This window comes from Ceratotherium simum, chromosome 37, assembly GCF_057802395.1.
Source record: "Ceratotherium simum simum isolate JZ-2026a chromosome 37, ASM5780239v1, whole genome shotgun sequence".
NCBI classification, from domain to species: Eukaryota; Metazoa; Chordata; class Mammalia; order Perissodactyla; family Rhinocerotidae; genus Ceratotherium; species Ceratotherium simum.
This window is the reverse complement of record NC_141936.1, coordinates 10,477,632-10,495,088: the sequence shown is the minus strand read 5'-3', so window position 1 is coordinate 10,495,088 and position 17,457 is coordinate 10,477,632. Positions and strand designations below refer to the sequence as shown.

General features: G+C 43.8%; 1 protein-coding gene across 4 annotated transcripts in view; it reads left to right on the top strand.

Annotated features, from left to right (window-relative positions):
- Positions 1-17,457, top strand: part of SP100 (SP100 nuclear body protein) — a 91,955-nt gene that overhangs the window by 72,014 nt on the left and 2,484 nt on the right. For 3 of the 4 annotated variants that reach the window (XM_087424711.1, XM_087424710.1, XM_087424709.1), the window contains 6 exons: positions 3,542-3,589; positions 4,890-4,994; positions 6,950-7,092; positions 9,341-9,379; positions 11,910-11,954; positions 16,074-16,189. In XM_087424711.1, coding sequence (XP_087280837.1) covers positions 3,542-3,589; positions 4,890-4,994; positions 6,950-7,092; positions 9,341-9,379; positions 11,910-11,954; positions 16,074-16,189 — 496 coding nt within the window. Of the gene's footprint in view, positions 1-3,541; positions 3,590-4,889; positions 4,995-6,949; positions 7,093-9,340; positions 9,380-11,909; positions 11,955-16,073; positions 16,190-17,457 lie in introns of those variants that run through there. The other variant, XM_087424712.1, reaches the window with a different exon arrangement.

The following is a 17,457-nucleotide window of genomic DNA, read 5'->3' as shown; positions in this document are numbered from 1 at the left end:
ATAATAATAAATAAACTGATTGCCCTCCAAGGTCCATCCCAGCTTCATATACAGCTTCACGTCCTGTGGATCTCCCACTGGACTCAGGAAGGCCCGTGGACAGCTCTCACTTCTGCATTGTGAACGGGGAGCCCAAGGAGTGTCTTTAATGGATTCCCAAAATCTGTAATGGATTCCCAGTGTTGCTGTCTGGAAGGGCAGGAACAGCAGCTCATGATTCTGACATTCACTTTAAAACCTTTAGATCTGTTTCTATGGAGTCAGGTTCTCAGTTCCTCGCCCTCCCATCACCATGTAGAAGTTCTAAGATGCAAAGCCTCCTCCATGTGCAATTTGCAGATGACTCTAGAACTCCGCTGAGCTTTCTTTTCAGCCAGGAGAAAGCTGCTGTGAAGGAGAAATGAAGCAAGCAGATAAGACAGACACCATCTCCTGATAGGCTGCTCCATTGTGATCCTGCTCGCTGCTCAGCCAGTCCCTGGCCCAAATCGATAGTCAAATTTGTCAAATTATAGACAAATTACAGTCTAAAATTCTTTCTTGGGACACATAATTGGAAAAAAAAGATTTGACTAGAAATTTCCCACTAGTATAGCAAAAGCAATATATTTTACCACCTCTTGGTAGTTGATGATGGCCAACTTGCTTGGGAATTATGACATTGGATGGTCCTTCTGGAAGGTCCGCATCCCTGCTGCAGTTACCTCGTCACTCCAGGTGGTTCTCTTGGGCAGAGTGTCTCTCAAGAACATCCAGTTCAGCTCTCATCCGCAGGGCCTCCACCAGGCCATGGAAACCATGCTTCTTCATTGATTCCCTTGCTGGTTCCTGGCTCAGTCCTACATCCCACCACAAAACAGCCTAGCCATGACCTTCACCGTTACATTTCTTGGGGACGAGTCTGATAGTTTCTCCTTCTCTGACATTGCCAAGGACAGAGGTCTATCTCCTGTGTGGATCGTTTAACACTTTCTCTCTTGGCTTGAGGGGAGGTGTCTGACAATTCTTTCCAAAGAAAGGTAGCCTCTCTCATAAGGCCTGGAGGTGGGGAAGGCCTATCCTGGCAGAAGCAGCCTCACTACCCGCCCCATGTTCTCTATAGCAGGATTAGACCAGCACCTTACTTTGGATATAGGCATACTGGGCCCCTATTGCATTGTTCTGGGATGTTGATGACTCTGCTGATACTCTGAGGCAAACAAAAAGCCACCTAAACGTTCTGATAGCGCTTTTTTGCCCATACTGATTTGTCCCAACTATTAGGAAAATTATTTTTAAATGACTTAATTTTTCTGACCACATTATTATTTACAAGGGTTAACATGGGGTTTTAGTGTTATTAGGTGGTTATTAAGATGGTAGAACCAAGAATGGTTAAATCCTACTTTGTCCAGGCATTTTACTTCTTGGACGTAAGATAACAACAAGGTGCTAGAACAAGCAAACACACAAGAACCATTGTGAAGCAAAGCTCAGCAACACTTTGATACCTGTGATCTAGTCTTCAGCCCAAATTTCTCTGTGCTGAGAACTGGGCTGGAGCACAATGAGCTTCTGTTTGTTTGCCCTGAAGTCATTTCTCTGCAATAAGTTTTGATGAAAGTGGAGTCTAGCTCACACACTTGTCCCAGAAGGATTTGAAGAGAGAGAAACTGAGAGCAAGAGAGTGTATATTTGCCAATAATGGCTACTGCTGAATGAACTCAGTTTATAGCCGGGGCTGGGGTTTCAATTTGGTCATCTTAGGGGGAAGGAGAGGATAGACAGAGCAAGGAGAAAGCAGAGAGCACACGGGTGTCTTCGCATGGGACAGTAGGCCTTGACCCTTGCAGGAAAAGAGAGAGAGAGAGAACGAAAGAGAGAATCAGAACTGGCCAATTTTCCTATCACTCAGCATCATGAGTGACAGGAGAGGATTGAGCCACAGAGAGCCACACCTGTGTGGATGACCTTTTACACCTGGCAACCATACCAACCTCTATATTTGACACAATCACGTTCTTGTAATTGATCAATCTAGAGCAATTTTTTGAGAAAACTTCATCTACTTATGATTCTTTTATGCAGGGTTAACAATCTCTCCTTTCAATGTACCTCCATAATATCTTGATAAACTTCTTAAAGGCAACACCTTATAAAGTAGAACATGCTTGATCTTGGGATGTGATTCCTCTTGGGAGGGAATCATCAATAAATGTCTCATTTTTATCTTGATGAGGTTAAAAAAAAATACCTTTTGAGTAATTATTATGGCAAAGACCCAGAAAATGAAATAACATCACCAACTTGAAAACTCTTTGTACTTGATTGAAGGAAAGATTCCTTTCCAGCCTCACCTGATCATAATCTGCTTAAAGAAAAGATCAGTCATGACTGAGCACCTGAGGAGATTTTCTTCTGAGACCTGCACTACCGAAATTAGCACCCCAGGATGCCAGCCGTGGGCCCAGAACGATGAGCACAGACCTTTAGAAAGAAAGACCACCCACTGTATGTTCCCGACTTCAACATTCAAACACCTTTGAATGACGGCAGACCTAAACATGCAGATGGACATGACTCGCTCTTTTTTTGGGCGCAATCAACACATAAATCAGATGCTACAACCTTCTGAGACATCTTTGTGTCAACACTTTGTGTTATCTCTAACCCTACAACTTTTAGAACTCGGGCATCAGTTTCTATAAGTTCTCCTTCGTTGGGTTAGTTTTGAAGTCCTTGCTCATTTTTGCCACCATCTTCAGTACAAAAATCTACTTTCAAATTTAGGTTTGTGGCAGCTATCTGATCAGTATAATCCGCCACGAGGTCTCCCTTGAGACCTTATATTATTGCCTTTTATCTCTGTCTCTTTATCAAAGGAAATCTTCAATACTTTTATTTAATTTGTATTTTTATCTGTGTACACCGATTTCCTCATCTGTAAAACGAAGGTAGTATTAGTCCCTATTTAATAAATTTGTTCTAAGGATGAAGTAAGTTAATAGAGGCAAGGTCTAAGGATGGTTCCTGGCATATAATGAGCACTCAACAGATGTCCAATTTCATTCTTCTTCTCACCCTGTTGCTTGGGAAATACATAAAACACTGTTTCATATTTATTTGAAGTGATTTGGAGATATTAGTAAAAGAAATACAGGATGAATCTCAGTTAAGTATCATTTTTGTAACTAGTCTAGGCCAGGGTTCAGCAAACTATGGCCCGCGGGGCAAATCCCAGCCCACTGAGTGTTTTGTAAATAAAGTTTTATTAGAACACAGCCACAGCCACATCTTTCCATTTACATACTGTCTATGGATGTTTTCACAATGCAACAGCAGAGTTAAGTAGTCACAAGAGAGATTACAGACCTTAAATAATTACTATCTGGCCCTCTCCAGAAAAAGTTCCTAACTCCTGATTTAGGCATTCGATATTTTTCTTGAAGTACTAGACAGGCTCCTGAAAAGTCACTTTTGAATGGTGGTTTTGTAAAACACTACTGTTTACAATGCAATGTTATAAACAAGAGACATTTATGTTATTTTTCTACTTTCTCAGGGAGAAAAACAGTCATCACTGGGCCTTTGAAAAGACGCAGAAAAAGAGGTAAAAAGAAGTGATTAATATACTTTTAATAATTAAGCATCTAAATTTTTATTTTATAATCTGTGTTTTGAGTGATCAATCAATTTTCTTAATTGGCTTATAGAGCCAGTAACAAATATAAGGATATTCATTGGCCTTGGTCAACTTCAACAACATGACAGGATGGTGATAACACCCACTCCATTGATTAGCCAATTATCTGGGAGAGACCCCAGGCCTCCTTGGGCCTGTGCAGGGCTCCCTTCACTGCACTGATAACTTTTGAGGAGGAAAATATAAAGAAAAAATATAAAGTGTGTGACTCACATGATATTTAGCTGACCCTTCTCTTGCTCATATAGAAAGCCACAGAATGCCCACAAGGGTGACCCTGGGTAGTAATATAAGACCTGAATCCTAATTCCTAAACTTCCTTTGATTGTGTGACTTTGGCTTGTCATTTAATCTTTTTTGCCACCATTTCCCCATCTGTGAATGGGTGGGTGGCAGGTGAATTAGACTGAGTGGCCTCCTAGGCCCCCGCCCAGCTCTTATGGTCTATGTATCTCTGAACTGACTCTGGAAGGACCATGGACAGCCCATCTCCCTGTCTCAGAGAGAAGCCCCACATGGATCCCCCTCAATGTTGGCCAGAAGGGCAGGAGCACACGCTCCTGCTACTGAAGTTAATTGTAAGACTTTCAACACCTGCTTCAACGGAATCAGATCCCAGTGCCCCCACCCAAAGGTGCAGAGGCCCTCTTCCTGAGCAATTTTCAGTTTCTTCTAGAGCACCCCACACTCTGAGTTTCCTATTTAGCCACAGAGAAAGCTCACATGAGGGAGAAGTAAAACAAAGCAGAGAGCAAGGAAGGAAGACAGACACTGCCCTTGCTAGGTGCCCCATTGCAATCCTGCTTTCTGTTCCCACAGCTGATGCCTCCAATGAGGAGACAAAGCTTAAATTTGACGGGGTTTTTCTCCATCTACATAACTTCAAAGCAATAATATGACTAGAAATCTCCCTTCAAAACATCAGGAGGAAAATCATTGTGCAATAGGCAGTTCTGGCCATGAAGCACGGGAATTCAGATCCTTCCACCTGAGGCTTTTACGCAGGATTTTAGAGGACAGGAGCGGAGAATATTTTCTTCATTTATCTAATATGCCATAAAAGAAAGACCTAGAAATATAGCTAATTCATGGGTAAAATCCCTCAAATACACTCTAAGTTCTAAAAGAAGGATCTCAAGATGGGTGAGGAGAGACAGAGTACAGCTGTAGAGAAAGATGGAATGAAAAAAATAATGCTTCCTTGCAGGTCCAAGAATTCCCAGAGACAAAAAGATGAATTTTCGACCTCCTGAACTTCCCGTGACCTGTGGTGAGGTGAAGGGGACTTTATATAAGGAGAAAATGAAACAAGGTGGGTTTCATGGTCTTCTATGCTTTTCAACTAGAAAATACTCATGTGACTCATATATTGTTCAGGGGGTAAACACCTGTGTTGGGGGTCTCGAAACCATCCTCAGGTTTGGTGATTCACTAGGAGGACTCATAGGACTCAGCATATAATCGGATTCCTGGCCGTGGTTTATTAAATTGAAAGAATACAAAGCAAAATCAGCAAAGGAAAAGGCACATGGACAAGGTCCAAAGGAAACTAGGTACCAATTTCCAAGAGTCCTCTCCCAGTGGAGTCACACAGGATACACTTAATTTTCCAGCAACAAATTGTAACAACATGTGTGAAATGTTGTCCCCCAGGGAAGCTGCCCTGAGCCTAGGAGTCCAGGGTCTTTATCAGGGGTTAGCTATGTAGGTACCCTCTGCCTAGCACATGCCAAAATTCCAGATTCCCAGAAGGAACACAGTGTTCAGCATAAATCATATTGTTTGTATCAACAGTTTAGGCGCAGTGAGCCACTCTTTTAAGTTCTGGCAAAGGTGGGACCCTTTGCAAAATCCAGTTCCTAGATGCCAGACAAGGGCCAAACTTGCAAGCAGACCTTGCTAAAGATAGCAGTCTCAGGACTGCTCTGTTAGCTCGTTTCTGCACAGCGTCCCAGATAGGCTGGAGGAAAGATGGCATTTCCACACTTTTAAAAATTTATGAACATTAGCCTAACAGGCCATCTCCACTTTCCCCCAAGGGAAAGGTCCACAGCACACCCATCCAGCACCTAATACAAGAGCAAGTGCTTCAATATCAGGGTGGAAAATGGACACACTTGAGAAACCCAACAACAACCTTCACAGCCCCGTTCCCTATAACATCTGTACGGCCTTGTGCTAACCAGGAGGAGCACAGGATGCAGAATCAGAAGACCTGGATTCAAGTTTCAGCTATGCCAAGAGTGGCTGTTTTGTCTGGGCCAAGTTACTCGGTCTTTCTCATCCTGAACTTCCTCCTTTACAAAATGGGAATAATAATAAAACTTGCCTCACTGTATTTTTTTTTTTTTTTTTTGCTGAGGAAGATTTGCCCTGAGCTAACATCTGCTGCCAATCTTCCTCTATTTTGCATGTGAGCCACGCCTACAGCATGGCCACTGGCAGACAAGTAGTGTAGGTCCACGCCTGGGAACTGAACTCAGGCCACTGAAGCAGAGCACACCAAACTTAACCACTACGCCACTGGGGCTGGCCCGCCTCACCATATTATTATGAGAAAAAAAATGAGATAATAGATATAAAATACTTTGCAAATTATAATTGCTAAAATACAGTACAAATGTTCATCTGTCATGATTGATTCCCCCCTCCCAAAATATAGTTCTTTAGGCACCAACAAGGATAAATGTTTGCCCTATGACTATAATGCATATGTATAATTTAACTTTTCCCACTTGATAACATTTCTGTAATCACTTTTAACATAAAATAGCCATGAGCCCAAAATATGAGACATAATTGATTACCATTAGCTGGACAATCAACATTGTACAAGACGAGGGAGATGTGGCCATGGAGGCAGCTGCCATACAGCCTCCAGTGCCCTCATCTGCTGCCCCTGAAACTCAGCCTGGCTCTCTCTCAGGTCTCAGAGAAGGGAAGGGAAAGAATCCTGCTCATTCTTCTTTAGAGCTGTTCGTTGTTTATCTCTTTTGAACGTAGTAAAATGCTTTTTAAAAGTAAATGTTGGTGGTAATTGTTGCACGAAGGTCAAAGACGTGCGCACACACGGCAGGAAGTCCCCTTTCACCCTCGCCTTTCAGGCTGCTGTGGGGCCCCAGAGGGGGAACTCAGCTCTCCGGCTGCTGATTCTGAGCCCAAAACAGGTGGCCCAGATCCACGTGGTGGGAGGCCGAGTTCTGGGGTTTTCATAGTCAGGGATACTCCCTGGTGACGAAGGGAGCTCAGCTTGTCTTGATCTCACAGGAGTCTCGGAGAAGTGTATACAGAGTGAGGATGAAAGGTGGTTCACCCTCAGGGAATTTGAAGTTAAAGGAAACTACGGAGCATCCAAGAACTGGAGGCTGACTATACGCTGCGGCGGATGGCCCCTGAAAATCCTGATTGAGGTATTCTAGTGACAAAGGGCTGAAATCAAAGATTTAGTGTCACGATTCACCAACTCCAGGCTTTAGCAGAATTTCTCAGTGTCCAGAAAACCGTCATGACCCCCCTTGCCCAGGTCACAATGCATATGTTGTTACTAACATTCCACTCAGGTGTTATCTTGTCTGGCTTACATTACAGCTTAATCCTCTAAATGCATGAACTCTTATCCTTTTGAAGGTAGGACAGTAAATTATAGCCTTGATTCTGCCACTAATAATTGCCACTGTGTAATCTGGTCACAGGAAAGTAATTTAAATTGAGGAAAGAGGGTCTTAGATTTTGGGGGCCAATGTTTAAAGTAACAGAAGAACTATGATTCTGAAAATAATACGTCAGTATGCGTGTTTCCTAGATTACAGAATATTTCAATATTACTTCTTTTGATAACCATCTGAAATTCATTCTTGAAAGAGAATATAAATAAACTGCATTTTCAGATACCTCCTTTGGTCTTCATATCAACTCCCTGATGTGGACAAAATAGGCAAGGTCTTGGTTGCTGATGAACCCGTGCCTTCTGACTCTATCATACACCCCAGACAGCCCTTTCTTGCGCCACTCCAATGATCATGAGAAGCTGTTTGCTCAGCAAATATCCATTGAGATGTATGTAAAGCCACAAGGACTATAAGGTGTGAGCCCCAGTCTCTAACCAGGAGGAAGGCTGCACATTCATAACCACAGGACTGCACAGCGCATCAGTGCAGCAACGAGAGATGCTGGCAGAAAGAGATGCAGTAGCTTGAGGGAAGGAAGGTCATTTCTGGCTTTGAGGTTGAGGACAGTCTCATGGAACAGTTTGCACTGAGCTGGGTCTTAGAAGAATAGTTCTGACAAACAAAAATGCAGGAACAAGGTATTCTACATAGAAAGGATGGCATGAAAACCCTCTCCATGACTTGTTACAAAGTAGTAGGTAATAAAGTTCAATACACGGGCTGGGCTGATAGTAGAGGTCTTGAGGCCAGAGCAAGGAAGCTAAACCCTTCCTTTAATCATGGGAGATTTGAGTTAAGGACTGAGTGACATAGTTGAAATAGTATTTAAGAAGCATTAATCTGACTGGAAAATGCAAGATGGATTGGAGGGTGGAGGGCTTGAAGCCATGGAGACCTCAAATGACCTTCACTGCCTTTCTGCCTGATACACTGTCACTCAAATTACAAGGCCCATCTCAAATGGCACACTCTCTGAAGTCCTTTAAAACTCACTGTATTTGTTTCCTATTGCTGCTGTAACAACTTTCCACAAACTTAGTGGCTTAAAAAAAGTACAGGTCTATTATTTTATAGTTCTGGAGGCCAGAAGTCTGAAATCAGTTCTACTAGGCTCAAGTCAAGGTGCTGACAGAGTTGGTTCCTTCTGGAGCCTTCCAGGGAGAATCTGTTTCTTGCTGTTTTGTTTCTAAACACTGCCTGCATTCCTTGGCACATGGCCCCTTCCTCACATCACTCCCACTTCTTGTTCTATCATCACATCTCTTACTACTCACTCTGATCCTCCTGACTCCCTCTTATAAGGATCCTTATGATTACATTACATTGGGCCCACCCAGATAATCAGAATAATCTCCTCATTTCAAGGAGATTATTTAATTTAATTACATCTGTAAAATCCCTTTTACCACGTAAGTTAATGTATTCATAGGTCTGAGGATTAGGACGTGAACATCTTTGGGGGACCATTTTCAACCTACCACACTCATCCATCTCTAGATTCCAAAATACTCTTCAAGAGGACAGTTTACACTCTGTCATCCTCACCCATTACATGCCTGCTTTTTCCCTTTGTCTCCCCAAAGGTCTGGACACTTTTGTGTGCCCAAGGCCACTTAGGCCTGACACCTTCCAGTCACTCACCAGGTGTGTTCTAATGGAGTAGTTGTAGGATGTGAGGTATAAATACACAAGCTCCGGGGCACGGTGTGGGGTTGTGGGGAATGGAAAGGAAGCAGTGGGTGTAGATGAGGTTGTGAAGGAAAACCTGGCAAGACTTTATCAGGAGAGCAAGAGAGAGGGTGTTTTTTATAGAGCTGAGTCTGGATAACAGGGACCAGCATCTTACAGATTTGGAGAGAGAGGTTATTTTCCATGAAGATACCTTGACTTTGTGTTGACAATGGGCCATATCTGGTAGGAAGTTGGCAATACCAGGCTCACAAAAGAAAAACAAATATCCATCATAGCATTAATCTCATTTCTCTTTCAGAAAGGATTTCTACCAAACCCGCCACGAACAAGAAAAAAGGTGATTATTACATGACCTTCTGCCAATGGCTTATCTATTATGTTGTTGATTTTCCTCTCTTTGACCTTATTTTTAATAGTTTCTAAATTAACCAATTATGATTAAACTTGGTTTATAATATGGTGCACTTGCTGCTTTCAAACCTTACAGTGTAGGAGGCCGGGACTTCTTTGAGCATTAAAACGTTTGAGATAGAGGTGGGAATAATATTTAAAAATAGATAATGAAACAGAACTGGCCTTATATGTTTGTTTTAGAAAAAGATATACATGCCATAGTGTCTTAAAATTAAACACAAAAGTTGGGGCTGGAGTTGGAAAAGCATGATTTTGAAATACACAAAATGATACATTTAATGACTGTGGCCTTTGCAACACTGATTGTTTTTTCATTGGTTTTTCTGGGTTCTGGCTTTGTGTGTGTGTGTGTGTGTGTGTGTGTGTGTGTGTGTGAGGAAGATCAGCCCTGAGCTAACATCCATGCTAATCCTCCTCTTTTTGCTGAGGAAGACCGGCTCTGAGCTAACATCTATTGCCAATCCTCCTCCTTTTTTGTCCCCCAAAGCCCCAGTAGATAGTTGTATGTCATAGTTGCCCATCCTTCTAGTTGCTGTATGTGGGACGTGGCCTCAGCATGGCCAGAGAAGCAGTGCGTCAGTGCGCGCCTGGGATCCAAACCCAGGCCGCCAGTAGCAGAGCGCGCACACTTAACCGCTAAGCCATGGGGCCAGCCCTGGGTTCTGGCTTTAATTAAATAAGAATGGAGCAAAAGTTTACCCAGAAATGTCCCATGGTCACTCCAGCCAACCTAATGTAGAGAATTCTCCCTTGGAATGGACAGATAGCCATATGTTACCCAGGGAAGCCAATAACCAAAAGCACATTCTCTCCTTTTCTTTTGTATATTTGCTTTCCTTCACATGCACACACACACACTCACACTAAGTCCTTCTTCAAGGGAAAATTTTTTTTTCCTTTATGGAGATGACACCTCAGAGAATAGAGAGGCTAGGAGGCAGATGTGCCCTGTGGGAGAGGCTGCTGACCTGGAAAATATTTTCCTTTGTGGAAGAAAGGCTCTTTGGCTCCATCAGAGGGGCTTTGCAGACCTCAGTTCCATCTATGAAGGTGAATTCTCTTTCCTTCGAAGTAGTATGTGGAGTTCATGGATCAGTGATTTCCATGCTGTGTGGATTCCAGGGAAGTTGGTGAGATAGTTGATGCCTTCCATGGTCTCTCCAAGACTGGATGTGAGAGAGAACCTGTGTGGTGAAGAAAGAGATGCAAGAATTTCCATTTTCCTAACCTCCAACATAGGTGACCTTGGCTGTCTCTGCCACACGATAAAGTCGTGGTCTTCACAAAGCTGGTTTCTGGGGCTACCTGCCCCGCTGACTTCATGCTAGAGACTCAGTAACTAGGTTCTGCATCCACTGGGTTTTCTGAAGAAAGAGATGTTATTTGATCTGTTCATTAAGACCAAACATCTCTACCCAGTCCTAGGGAGCCAAGGGTAACTCAGTATGTGTTAATTAATTGAGTTGGCCATCTCCCATCCCTTCATCACAGGCACCCTCTCGCTGTTCCCTCTAGGCTTACAGCTCTTAAGGTATCACGCCTCCGTTTTCAGAGGGTCTCTTCCTTCCCAGCCCCTTATCTTCTGTTGCTTGTGTCCCTCTCAGCGTCAAATGGCAGGTAGCAGGTGGTGCTGCTGGCAGCTTCCCTACTTGTAAGTTTCCTGTTAAACCCACTAGTGATAGCTGAGGTGCTCCAAGATAGTAAGATATAAAAGTCCAAGGTGATCATTTACTGGCTGCTAAAAAATCTCTTCTCTTGAGCGACAGCTGTGTTCATTTGTTCGTGCACACATCCATCCATTCAACAAACAGCTATGGGGCAACTATGAAGCACCAGGTGATGTGCTTGGCCAATGGCAATGCCAAGGAGGCCAAAATGATAGCCCCAAAGGATCGTTTCAACTTCATCTTCTAACATGGGAGAATAACTAATGGGGTTGGGTGGGGGATTCTAGGCTACTCAGAGAGGCCAGTGACATGGCCACCTCCCAGGTCATTATGCCTTGGAGCACACTGGGTGTTTTGTCAATGGCCTTTCTACCCCAGGCTGGAGATAAAAACTGAGGTGGTGGAATTCTCTGGGACACTTGCACGGCATCCAAGACTCTGGGCCCTGTGGTCACTGGAGGTGGTGGGTGATGAGTCCTCAGCCTGATTCTCTCACTGCAGCTCCAAATCCATCTGTGGACTTCAGGGCCATACTCCCTGCATGGCTTCACAAAGTCTTTCCTAGAGTCTGAGAGCCAGGGAATGGAACTTGCATTGGGCCAAACTGTCACTGACACATGATTTAATGCTTTTTTATTCTCTAATTAGATATACAGACCCATAAAAGCAGATATGAAACAAAGGGAGGGCTGTGGCATAAATCTCTTACATAAAGAAGTCTGCTCAAGTGTGTGGTTAGTGAAATATCATATTCAATATTGTCACTCAATCATTCTCTCTTTTCAGATGACAGTACCAGAGTCTCGTGACAATGCCTTAGTTGACCCTTATGTAAGTACTAACTCCCACCTGTACCCCAGAATAATCCAGGCCTTTTCCCTTGGTACATTGTCTGTGTCATTGCTGCTTTTCCCTGAAGCACACTCACACTCAGTGGGAACATGTTGCTGTGTGTGATGAGCAGAGAACAGCAGACGCATCACCTACGCCAGGTAGATGGTTCCGGGGTAGGGTATCTCAGGGTGAAAGCATCCTTTCCATTTGTTCAGTGGAAACCTTCCCATTTCCTCATTTCCCCTAAAAAGTGAGTATGGGAGACAGAGCTCTAGACCACTGAGGTCTCTAGAGATGGGGCTTGAAGTGGTAATGGGCAGAGCTGGCCTGCAGATTAGGGGTAAGGAGCAAATTTGAGAGGACAGCAGCATTTTAAAGAAGACAATAGGGAAAGGAAGGAAAATCCTAAACATCCACTCCAATGTGAAGGCAGGGCTAAGATGGTTTTAAGCATCAGCCAGAAGGAACAAGCCAGGCCAAGCTGGTGAGTTCAAGGTGCAGACCCTGTTATGAGTCCTGCAGAGAAATGTACGCAGGGCAAGTGGGTCCTTTATGAAACCTCTATAGCCCATCCTGGGGGAGACACCAAGGTGCTGAGCTGGTTAGGACTGAAATCATAACCATCTAGCAAATCACAGGCATTTTTACTCAGACTGCTTGGTGGGTGCTCAATAATGTGCAGACCATTCTGATCCCACAGGCTCTGTCCATTCTCTACTTGCCATATGACTGCTTGCTTTAAGGCCTGCTAAAATCATAGATGACTCCTCTTTCTAAGCTAAATCATACTTAGATGCTTTCATTGCAATAAGGTGGACATTTTAGGCAGCGTCACCCTTTTTCACAACTCCAGGGGGTGCCTCTCACTATAGAATGTTGTGCAGCTGGACTGATAGAGGACACCAACAGAGAGGAGATAGAAAAGGGTTGCCATGCCCTCTGGTTTCCTAGCAAATGCGTTGCCCAGCAAGATCTAGGTATATCCACACTTGAGTAGTGGAACAGCTCTCCTCTCTGGGGTCCATGTAACATTTTTTTAACTGAAGTGGACATGGAGAGTTATTTCTCACAGTCCATGGCCAAGCCCTCTGTGAAGATGAAAAAGCAACTCTTTCAGCAAGGATGTCCTCTCCCCTTTTCATAACCTTTCTTTTAACAGAGTTTGTAGGCTAACAATGATTCTACATACAACTCCCAGCCCTTGCTTGGGAGAAATTCCTCTAGATCTTGGGCTCTAAACCTTGGCTGCACATTCCAGTTACCTGGGGGGTCCCATCCCAGAGGTTCTGATGTTATTGTTCTGAGCTGCCCACCTAACGATCGAGATTTTCCAAAGCTCCTCTGGTGCTTTGAATGCACAAAGTTGTGGGCCACTGTAGACTGGTGCACTCCAATCTGTAGTGTCCATCAGAATCTCCTGGGCTTCTGATTCAGTAGGTGAGGGGTGGAGCCCAAGAATTTGCATTTCTAACAAGTTCCAGATGATGTTGATGCTGCTGGTTCAGAGACCGCTGCTTTAGAAGACCAGAGGTCTCAACTAGTGACTGCACATTAAACCATACTGCCTATGCCCCAACCCAGACTAATTGAATCCAAATCTTTGGGAATGGGGCCCCAGGCATCAGAATTTCTTTAAAGTTCCCCAGGTGATTCTACTGTACAGCAGGTTGAGAACCACTGCTAAACAAAAGGATAAATTTCTTGCTAAAAAGATTAAAGAGACATACATCAAGGTTGCAGCCTTCCTAGATGATGGAACTTCAAGCGTGCGATTCACATGTGTTATTCATTCTTTTCCAGGGCCCACTGGCAGTGTACTTTATAGGATGATGGTTCACAAACCTTGACCCAGCAGCCTAAAAATAGTGGTCAGCATCCATGAGTCTCATCTGTTATGACAAAAAGGAAAAACAGTTACATGGCCCCATGCCAGGGCAACCCAGGCCTACGTAGGGATGTGCCCAAGGATGTCCCTACCAGGCCATTCCACAAGTTTTCCTATTGAAAAGGAGCACACAGGCAAGATATATCTTGTAGCCTGGAATTTCCTCATAAATGTGACTTTTGTGTCTCTTCTTCTTATATTGAATTTATAAATGAAGCGAATTTACAAATTAAGGTATATCCTTATTCAGTTCAGCTCATTGGGCCCAAGATGATGTTCTGACTGTGAGGATTTGTAACCCAAATAGCAGGCCACTCTGCTTTGGCTAATAGGATAGTATTATAAGTAGGGCCTCTGCATCCTTGTAGCAGAGGACCTCAGAGAAGCACTGAAAATGAGATGAGATATTTAAAAATTGGGATCAGCAGGATTGGAAATGGATTGGACATCTGGGATGGGGCTCCTAGGTGGATGGTGCGATGCTTGGTGAGATGGGGAGCACTAAAAGAGGAGAGAAGGAATGTGGTTGGGGTAGGATGCAGTTTAGATGTGAAGAAAGACATCTAACTGGACATGGTGGAAAATAGAGTTTGGATGTTTGGAGGTTCAAAAGGAGACCAGAGATACAGGTCTTAAAGTCTGGAGCTAAATGTGGTAGATGTGGTCATGAGAGTAGTTGTGGTCATCCAGGAGAGTGAAATGAGGAAGGGACATAGGACAGAGCCCCAAGGAATTCCAACATTCTAAGTAAGGAACCTAAAAAGAAAGAAGTGGAGTGTTAGGAAAAAAAATCCGAGAGCCTCCACAAAGCGTAATGAGTGAGTGTTTCTAGAAGGAAGAGGTAGAACAGTGCTCCCTGTCACCTCCCAATTTCCTCTCCACCTACCAGAGTCCCAACCACCCATCAGTGGGTGGGCCATTCCCCAAGTCTGTGCATTATTTTGTACCTAGATTGTCACACGAGGATGTGAATTCCTCCTTCCAGCTCTGCTGTAGACAGGATGATTTGGTGTAGAGCTGCTACCCATTGGATGAAATGTTTCTCCACCACATAGTTCTCCTCAGACTCTCTTTCTGCTTAGGTGGTCCCAGGAGAGGAGCCAGGTGCCTATCCTTCTGGACATTTATTTTTCAAGCACAGACACACCACCCACATACATAGAAATTGTAGTAGGTAGGGATTCACATGTTATTGCCACATATATTATCACCAAAAAAAGGAAAAAATTGTGATTTCCCTTGCTCACCATAGGGCTCATTCATTGACTAATTCTTATTTTGGTCTATAAATCTTATTGTTTTTAACACGTATTTGTTATTCCCCAATACGTTGGTGCAAACAATGTCAAATTTTTAACTTCACTAAATGAAATTAAATCTGTCTAAAAGTACTACATATTGAGATTGGTGAAAAATCCAGCCTTAATCAATTTTGTGGACTCCTCCATCTTCCTTACATAGAACAAAGCACCAAGTCTTCCAAGGGCTCAGAAAATGAGGGTAGAGCCTTAGCCTTCAACCCCAGTGGTTGCCATTACTATACTCCTTGGCCATTCAGAGATGGCATCTCTACACATTACATGCCAAGCTAAGTCATGGGGCATCTTCCTCCAGGCTCCCACAGCTGCAGAGCTCCGTTATCCCTGGCATTCACCTGGTCATCTGTGTCCATGGTCTTTCCAACATAGAGGTAGTGTCACATAGAGGCGCTCCAGGGACAGAATTCATAGTCCAAGAACTTATTCCCACACCCTTCCACTCATGGGGAACTTATGGCTGAGAAAATGGGATGCAATGATATCTCAGATGTTTATTCCATCATATTAAATTCTCAGTAAATCACTCTTCAATGAGTTGATTTAGATGATGCAATGTAGACAACTAGAAAAGGCACTGTATTGAGCCAGGTTTTGCCAGCAGAATAATAAATTTCTCAGATCACCTTTAATTCATCCTTTTTTTGTTGCTAGCCTTTCTGTGTCAGAATCTTTGTCTTCATAAAGAAAATTTTTCTGGTCTAAAACACAGCCACTTCCTCTTGAACTTTGCCGCAGACCAGGATGTCTTCTTCTGGAATCTCTGCTCAATGTTCTTCCTTAATATTTTGAGGAGAGAAATTTACAAGTGTCACCTTGGTACACAAGCAAAGGCCATGTGTTCTAGAGTTCCAATGTGTTGACCTTCCAGGGTCTCACTAATCCCAGTGATGTCTACATTATCTCCCCTTCCAGCCGCAAAACTCAAATGTATGTGAGGTATGCCAAAGAAGGGGACTGCTGTTCTGCTGTGATACTTGTTCAAGATCCTTTCATAAGGAATGCTACATCCAGCCTATAGATGCTAACAGGTCAGTGAGACCCGGCCCCCTCTTGCCCTTCCTTCTTGTGGCACAGCTCCTCCCACCATGCACACTCAGCCTGCAAGTTGTATGTGTCTTGCTGGTTGTATGTGTCTTGCTGCAGAGGGAGCAGTATTCTTAAGTATTAGGATCCAGAAGTATGATCCAGAGCTATTTAATGGTGCTGGCAGCAGCAGATTAATGGGAAGCAAAAACTCTTCAAGTGGTTTTGAGATGTAATATCAAGAGGTGTCACCACCATCTTCCCCACTTGGTTCTCAGACCCCTGCACTTTGATGGGGCGATGACACTATACATTGGCTTCTGGTTTAAAGCATATTCCACCTGCCATGGGAATATCACAAAGTTGACAAAGCTGGAGCTGTGATGAGCCTTCAGAAGGCCATCCCAGCAGTCTATCAAGTCAGCTGACCTTGGGTCACAGGGGACATGATAAGACCCTGAATTCTGAGGGTATGAGCCCACTGCTGTATTTCCTTTGCTGTAAAATGTATCAGAGGTGATGGTATGTAGGATAACATGGAGATTGATAAGGCAATTCTATAAGTGGTGGTGTGGGCAGAGGACAACGTCTACCAGGAATGTGTCTGTCCTTATGAGGACAGAGCATTGTCCTTCCATAATGGGAAGAATCTAATGTAATCCACCTACTCTCAGGTAGCTCCCAGGGAATGGTGCCATTTCAGGAATTCAGCATAAACATCTGCAGTTGGGCAATCTGCAGAGGCAGAAGACAAATCCACTTTTCTGTTGAGCCCACATATATTCTCCATCCCTGCACCATGGGCACTTTGTAATGGGCCTCTTGAGCAAGCACTGGGGTGGCCCAGGAGAGAGGCTAAATGACATCTCTAGGATGAATCATTGTATCCACCTGATTATAAAGAGTCTCTCAGCATAGAGAGCCTGGTAGAGAAGAGCGGAGAATGAATCTAGCGGCAAAAGGAAGATATCTGACACTCAGTTGGTCGATTTCCCTTCCAAGAAGTTTCTGCAGCACAGATTCTAGGTATAGATATGTCAGTGCCAGAGGGGAGGATGCCTATAGCTTGTGCCCTGTGCTTATTCAGCAAAGTGGATAAATGAGAGCTGGATTCCTAATTTTTACTATGGTCTGATGGCTTGTTGAGGCCCAAGATTCCAATGCTTAAGGCACAGACTTCCAATACTCGACTCTGCAGACAGGCCCATTACCAAGCTCACAGTGGGTCATATGGGAAGCCTAAGTTTTGAGGTGGATGAGAGTCCGTCACCCA